Raw genomic sequence first — 7,796 nt, 5'->3', positions numbered from 1 at the left:
CCCATGATTTCCCAGAGCCCCTCCCTTGGTCACCCAGAAATGGCTTCTTTTAAAGAGGTCTTTTACCCATGAAAAAAATAGCTCTTAAACGTCTTTTTCTTCTTCCTAGCGTATTCCCGCAGGTGCAGAGTCCGCTTTTTGGATCATTCAACGTGTTAAGAGTTTGCAGCAATCCAACCAGCACACAAGTAAAGAATTCAGCAGGATTCATGTATAAAAGCAACTTCTTTATATAAAGTAATATTAAGCACGATGCATGTATACAATACCCATGTAGTAGAAGCCAGAACCAGAACTCAGAATCCAGAAGCACAGAATCAATATAATCACAGAAGCACTCATATATATATAGATCAGTGAACCAAAGTCACGCCCAGGCTCTGAGCTGTCTGGGTCAGCTCCCCATTGGCTGACCTGTTACCATGTCTATTCCAATTCATGAACCTATATACACTGACAGAATGCCACTTGGCACAGTCAGCTGCATCTTCAGGGCACAGGCCCGCAGCTTGCATATCTTTCTTGATGGTGTCTTGCCATCTCTGTTTTGGATGTCCGCGAGGTCATCGGCCATTGACTTCTAGTTGGAAGGTGCTGCTCTCTGGATGTGTCCATACCAGCAGTCGGCTTTCTCTTATCTTCTCTGTAATTGGGGCCATACCAAAGTGTTGGCAAATGGTGTCATTTGTGATGTGTTCAAGAAGGAAGATGCCCATGTCCCAATGCCAAGAAATATTGGCTCAAAATTAAGGAATGGCTGGAAGAAATCACGGAATATAAGATAGAATTGAAACCAGAATTATGTCTATTAGGAATACTAGTTCCAAAAATGGGTAAGAATTATCAATACATAATATTACACATACTAACCGCTGCTAGGATCGTTTTCGCACAAAACTGGAAACAAATAAATACCCCCTCAGATGAAATTAGAATTAGAAAGATACTTGAGCGTGCTGAAATGGATAGGATGACCATGGAGTTAAAAGAAAGAGAAGAATCGGACTATTATAAAACTTGGAGTAGACTGTACAAGTGGCTAGAGAATAGAAGCCAAAACAAGAAATAAAAGTTCTAAGACCATTGACTATAATATAAAGATAAATGTATATATCCATAATCAGAACGGTTATAATCAGTATTATATTATTATAATATATTTATTATACTATTACTAGAATTGTTAAAATCTATGAGAAGGCAAATATTGAATAATGAATTACAAAAGCAGAATACGCATGCTGATACGGAAAGCTGTAAAATTGTGTTGTTTGTTTTTTCTATTTGCTTGTATTTGCCTTATTTTTTTCTTTTCCTTTTTTTTTATTACTTGTGGTTTTTAAAGTTGGAAAATGTTCAATAAAAACTGATATCACAAGCTTCCAGTCCTCATGAGTTTCAATACAATCAGGGGCCCCATTAACTCTCTAGCTCAAACCCCAGGTGGAACCAGCGCTTTCAGGACTTTGCAGGAGAGGAGGTGGGGGGTGTACTCCTTTTCTCGCGGAGCCCAGCGACCCCTGCCACTGCCCTCTTCTGATGCCCGTTACATTTAGCCCGGCTCCCCTTCTGCGCGTGGGCAGAGCCGCATCCAGCCCGGGGGTGGGAGCAGGCATCATCTGGGCTCCCGGGAACCGACACCCTCGCAGTGGGGATGGGGGGTATCCACCCCTGCCGCGCCCTCGAGCAGCCAGCAGAGGTGTCCTCTGGCGCCATCTGCCGGCTGCTTGCAAGAGGAGTTCGCCGGAGGAGCCTTCGGCGGAGCAGCGACGGGACACAGGCGAGTTGAAGACCGCAAATGTGAAGGTGACCACAGGCGAGAAAGACAAAATCAAGGCGCGCCAACCGGCCCCCCACCCCCGCCCTCCCCGCTTGGTTTGCTGAAGAATCGACGTGCGCCCTTCGCTCCTCCGCGGAGAAGGGTTCGGGTTTCGGCCCAGACGGTCCACGGTTGGTGGCGGCCCCTCGCCCTCCCCAGGTCAGGCCAGTCCGGAGAAAGAGCGGCAGCCCCCCCACCCCCGCAAGCCGTTCGGGGCCGGCAAGCGCTCCGTCTGAAGGCCGGGAGGGTCTCCGCCCCGACGCCGTCTTGAGCGAGGCCGCCGCAGCTGGAGGAGTAGCGAGCGAGCCCGGGACAGACGCTCCGGTGAGCAGCCAGAGGGAGGCGCTGTTGCCGCGAGGCCCAAGGCTCGCAGTGCGGTGGGTCGCAGCGGCGAATTCTGCTCGCAGGGAAGGAAAGGCTGGAGAGGAAGCGCTGCGGCTCAGTTCGCCTCTCCCGCCCCGAAGACGGAGGGGTGGGGAGCAGCGGATTACAGCGCTGGGCTGCCCCGCTCTCCTCTCCGGCCACGCTCGCCCCGACTGCACTCCGCAACTTGGCCAGGGCCGACGCCGGCAGCGGCCCGCAAGGCCGAGCCTTCCGCAGCGCTCGCAGCGGCTTCCTGCGCTGGTTTGATTGATTGGTTGGTTGGTTGGTTGGTTGGTTGGTTGGATTTATATGTCGCCCTTCTCCTAAGTAAGGGCGGGACTCTCGCCGCCTTGGCCGACGGCCTTACCTGGGGCTGGTCTGGCGGGGACTTTTCCTCCCCAGGAGGCCGCCTCGCCCGGCAAAGTTTCTGCAAGAAGTCCTGGGCTCTGCCCCGGTTCCGCTCTTCGGCGCCAGGTGGGAAAGGGGCCCCGGAAGAGGTTTCAGGCTGGTTATCCGGGGCTTGGCAGGCTCTGCAAAACCAGCCACCATAGGATGCTTAGAGATTGCTTTTATTATCGATCTCTCTCTCACACACATCTTATTTTACATAACAAATACACTCTGTCAGGTTTCGATATCGTCTCAAATAAAATAAATTGCATTTCCAAACAGATAGTCTTTGAAGAAATCTTTCATTTTATTAAGCACGACAATCTGCCCTCTGACTTCCTGACCCCAAACCCTCCCTTTCCGTTCCCCAAATCTCTGCGTCTCATTGGCCTTCTTCCAAATCACTCTCCCTATATCTACTACTTAAGCTCCCAGGAATGTCCCCCCTGCCTCTCATCTCCTAGGGGATATTATCTTCAAGGAAAATAAGTAGGTGAAATGTCAAGCGTCCTGTTGCCAGCTGCCCCCTCTTCTCCTTCTTATGTCAGCACTAGAGTAAATGCAGGTTGAAGTGCTGACACACTCCCAATATCTCTGGGTGCTTATGTTATAAAAAAAAGCAGAATAAAGGAGCAAAGGAAGAGTGTCCAGAAAAAGTACAGGAAGCAACCCAGAGCTCACCTGCTTTCCTAACCCAAACAGTTGGCCAAATAAAGTATTCTATTCTGCTCCATTTTCTGTTCTACTCTATATTTTCTATTCTGTTTTCTATTCTGTTCCGTTCTGTTTCAGCCTTTCAGAACAGCTTCAGGGTGGGAACCACACACAATTCTGGGCATTCTGTGCGTTGGGCCAAGCTGGAAGATGGATCCACTCAGTAAGCCCTTGATTGCCTGACACCAAAGAGCAGCAGAAAACACCCAGGTGGGATTAATCCAAGGCACTTGCTTGTTTATTTATCAGTGTATTTCTGCACTCCCAACACTCTCAGTGGTTTCCAGCAATAAAACGCAGGAAACAGAAAAGGCAACCAGAGGAAAGGTAAACTCCTACCATCCAAAGGAGAGGGTAGCCTTGAAGGTACTGCATCTCAACCCACACAGGTGACCCTCCAGCACCTGGAACTGCCCTCCGCTGGACACCAGTGGGGGCTCAGGGCGCAGGGATCCTACATTTGGATTGGCCAATAATTAGGTGGGTGTATTTTGGACCAAGCGAAGCTTTTGAGTGCTCTTCAACCCCATCCCCACAGTCAGTGGGCTGCAGTCACTCTAAACAACCAAATCACTTTGAAGATCTAATGCTCTCTTTTTATTAGCATGCATGCAGTGGGCCCTCCACACAGTTTTGGCGCTTGCTGAGAGCCTTGATCCAAAAGGGGATCAAAAGGCTGCATGGCAAAGGAAGAGGCAGACCCAGTGGAATCACAGCCTGGGCTTGAACGGTTTTAGATAAACCCACCCCTGTGACCTCGTCCATAGGAAGGCTCTGAGATACACCTGGCCAGTGAATAGAAGCAGTCTGCTTCCCTGGGCCCCCAATGCCCCTAATGCTAATAATAGAAGCAGTCTTCCTCTTGTCGCCACTCAGGGTTAATCCAGCTGGCTGTAAAGGTTTCCTGATGCGGGGGGGGGGGATTAATAGGTAGTGGGACAGGGGGCATCTCAGAGGTTCTATGTCTGTGGTATGGGAGACCTTTTACTACCACAAGTGCATTATAATAGCCCCACCACATCGTGGAGAGGAAAGGTAGGGCTACAGCTGGTAGACTCAGTTTCCCCATCTGCCCTCTTCCTTGGGGTCCAGAAGGTGGCAGTATTAAGAGGCAGCCCAGCGCAGGGCACTCTGCCCTAGGTGTCAGTGGACGTCCCAGGAGGCAAGAGCTGAGATGGCAGGGCTGTTTTTCTGCCACCACCCTTCACTCACTCCCTCGCCTGGCCTTGACGTGCACCAATCTCACTGTCCTGGAATGCAAGTGGACCGACTCTGTGGCTTTGTGGAGCACGTAGGCCAGGCGCCCTAAGACTACTGCACAGAAGATGGCCACAGAGAGCATGGAGAGATATAGCAAGAGGAACACTTGGCAATACAGGGAGTTGGAGCTCAGCAGGGAGCCCCAGGCCTGGTGCTGTGGCAGAAGGGCAGTGCGGTTGGGGAAAAGGGGGCTCCCAACACTCGGGGGCAAAGAAGGGAGAGAAGAGGAAGGGCAAAAGGGGAGCTCCGCTGCAGATGGAAGTGCCGGGGCTGAGCCTGCAACAGGCATCTGTGCCAGCGTCACCCTGGGGGCTGTGGGGCCGGGCATGGTCATTGCTTGCCTGGTGGATGGGTCTGGCGCGGAGTCTCTGGAGCTACACACGAATGATGTGGCGATCACAGGACTGCCAGTGGGGGGATCCTGGCTTTCTGTGGATCTCTTGGGGACTGTAAACTGTTCATAGGTTGTTGCTGAGCTGATGTTAGTTAGAGCAGTGGGGGGTACCTTGGTGGGAGTGCCCCAGGGCACAGAGGCTTCCGTGGCTCGGGTACCCGGTTCATCGTCTGTGGTCAGAGTGTCTGTACGAGAGGTGAACTGGTGGCTTACGGAATAAATCTCAGAGACAGCTGTGGCATTTTGGATTGTGGTTGGAGAACTCGTGGAAGTTGTGGCTTGAAGCGTTGGGGAAGGCAGTTCAGTGACAGTTGTGGTGTCTTTGGTTGTGGTTGGAGTATTTGTGGAAATTATTTCAGGAGTTGTGGAAATCTCAGAGACAGTTGTGGTGTCTTTGGTTGTGGTTGGAGAAGTCATGGAAGTTGGGTGTTGAAGAGTTGTAAAAGGCAATTCAGTGAGAGTTGTGGCTTCTTTGGTTGTGGCTGGAGTATTTGTGGAAATTATTTCATGGATTGTGGAAGAAATCTCAGAGACAGTTGTGGTGTCTTTGGTTGTGGTTGGAGAAGTCATGGAAGTTGGGTGTTGAAGAGTTGTAAAAGGCAATTCAGTGAGAGTTGTGGCTTCTTTGGTTGTGGCTGGAGTATTTGTGGAAATTATTTCATGGATTGTGGAAGAAATCTCAGAGACAGTTGTGGTGTCTTTGGTTGTGGTTGGAGAAGTCATGGAAGTTGGGTGTTGAAGAGTTGTAAAAGGCAATTCAGTGAGAGTTGTGGCTTCTTTGGTTGTGGCTGGAGTATTTGTGGAAATTATTTCATGGATTGTGGAAGAAATCTCAAAGACAGTTGTGGTGTCTTTGTTTGTGGTTGGAGAACTTATGGAAGTTGTGGCTTGATGACTTGTGATTTCAGGACTTGTCCTGGCTGAGGTGGAACTCTGAGTGGGGGTGAAGGGGGAGCTTGAAGTTGGGGTTTGGGTGCTCGTGGGGGTGGTTGCAGGCCTGCTGGTAACGATTTGTGTGCTTTTTGTAGGATGGGTCTGAGGAACTGTGGCTGAGGCCTGAGACGTGGTGGTGGCCTCCTGCAGCATGGGGGACTCAGCTGAGGCACCGGCTGTACTTCTCCTTGCTGGGGTGGGAGAAGCGGAGGTGGGCAACGGGGTGGTTTTGAAGGTGGCTAAAATAGGTGTGGCTGTTAAACAGACCAGCTGGTCTGTTGACAGTGAGCTCACTTTCTTGCCAGCCAGGTCTCCTGGGCTTCTACAGGTTAACTTTTTGGCATCCTTTATTCTTTTGGCATTAATGTTTATCCACTGATGAAGATAGAGAAGGTGACAGTCACACTTCCACGGATTGTCTCCAAGATACAGGGAAGAGAGTTTTCCCAATTGGTCCAGCTGACCTGTGGGGATGGTCTCCAGGAGGTTTCCTTGAAGCTTAAGAGTTGTCAGGGACGGGAGAGAAGCCACCGCCAAATTCTCCAGAGAGGAGATCTTGTTCCTGCTCAGGTCCAGCTCCTTCAGCAGCCGTAGGGCCCCCAAGGGCGGGAAGGCTTTCAAGTGGTTGGAAGCCACGTTCAGCTGTTTCACTTTTCTCAGTCCAAGGAAGATCTCATCTGGGAGAACTTCAATCGAGTTCTTGCCCAGAAAAATCCTCTCCAGATTGACCAGCCGTCTTAGCAAGTTGGGCGGGAGAGTCTGGAGCCTGTTGCTTTCAAGATTGAGCTCCACCAGCTCCTGCAGGCTGTCCAGACTCCCCTCCCCTAGACTCCCGATCTGGTTATTCTGCAACCGGAGAATCTTCAACTGGGTTAGCTGCTGGAAAACATCCTGTGAGAAGTTGGAAATCTGGTTCCACCCCAACTGTAACAAGGAGAGTTTAGGGAGCCCATCAAAAACTCCATCGGGGAGAGACGCAATTTCATTCCAATGCAGATAAATCTCTTCCAAGTCCCCAAGACTATCGAAGAGTCCTTTTTCAATCCTTCTTATCTGGGAGTCCCTCAGGCTCACTTTCCGCAAGCGACCCAGGGACCGGAAGGTGCCCAAAGGGAGATCCCCTAACTCAGCCCCACTGATTTCCAAATCCATCAATTTCTCCAAGTTATCAAACGCTCCTGCTTCAACTCTTTTAATCTTGCTGTTTATAAATTCAATTCTCACTAGGTTAGACATGTTCAGGAAGGCTCCCTGTCTGATTTCTACAATGCTGGTGTCCACAAAGAACATTTCGGTGATAATGGGAGCTACTGACTTAGGGATCTCTGTGACATCTCGGGTCCTTGTGTAGACGTCTTGATAAGGGCAGCTCTTGTTCAAAGTGCCACCGCAATCCTGGTTCCCTTGGCTGGTCCGGAAGAGGAGGAGGAGGAGGAGGAGGAGGAGGAGGATGGTGGCCTTGAGCCACATGCTGGAAGAGACCAACAGCCCTGAGCCTTTTTCAAAGTATTCCCTGGGCCTACCAACTTTCTCTGCAATTTCTAGGACCCCTTGAATCAATTCTTCCACCCTTCTGACAGATTTTCAACCTGTCGTTTTAATTCTTGCAAGTCATTGCAATGGATTTATACCCAGAGGAACACCGCAGGGCTTCCCTCTTGAGTAAATGTGTGAAGGCAAGCAAGTCGGCCACTGGCATGTGCCCAGGTCCCCATCCCCCCTCTTGCTCTCTGCTGCTGCAGCCGCAGCCACAGCCAGACCAGAAGGGGACACAGACTGCCCACCCTTCCCTCCAGGGCCTCCCCACAGGTCTCCAATGTGGCAGCTAAGAAGACGCACCTGTTTGCTAAGCAGACCCTGGAAATCCTTGCTGGCTAGGATAGCAGGAGGTCTTGAGAATGCGCCACTCACCTCCCTGGAGAA

At 50.7% G+C, this 7,796-nt stretch overlaps 1 protein-coding gene across 2 annotated transcripts; it reads right to left on the bottom strand.

Moving 5' to 3' along the window:
• Window positions 1-214: 214 nt before the first annotated feature.
• On the bottom strand, window positions 215-7,559 carry LOC139317818 (carboxypeptidase N subunit 2-like). Of its 2 annotated transcripts, XM_070944909.1 has the most exons (2): window positions 5,052-7,559; window positions 215-757 (listed from the first exon to the last, which is right to left on the bottom strand). In XM_070944909.1, the coding sequence occupies exons 1-2, from the start codon at window positions 7,341-7,343 to the stop codon at window positions 635-637; spliced, it is 2,415 nt and encodes an 804-aa protein (XP_070801010.1). In that variant the 5' UTR covers window positions 7,344-7,559; the 3' UTR covers window positions 215-634. The 2 variants fall into 2 exon arrangements, with proteins under 2 accessions (XP_070801010.1, XP_070801009.1); XM_070944908.1 differs by lacking the exon at window positions 215-757 and having other exon boundaries at window positions 2,858-7,559.
• Between the last annotated feature and the right edge of the window lie 237 nt (window positions 7,560-7,796).

The sequence above is a fragment of the Pituophis catenifer genome, unplaced genomic scaffold (assembly GCF_029215685.1).
Source record: "Pituophis catenifer annectens isolate HBS135680 unplaced genomic scaffold, rPitCat1.0.hap2 SCAF_6, whole genome shotgun sequence".
In the NCBI taxonomy this organism is placed as follows: Eukaryota; Metazoa; Chordata; class Lepidosauria; order Squamata; family Colubridae; genus Pituophis; species Pituophis catenifer.
This window is presented reverse-complemented; position numbering and strand designations above follow the sequence as displayed.

Excerpts from the sequence above, each read along its gene's own strand:
- LOC139317818 (XM_070944908.1), bottom strand. The coding sequence starts at position 7,343 with ATGTGGCTCAAGGCCACCATCCTCCTCCTCCTCCTCCTCCTCCTCCTC.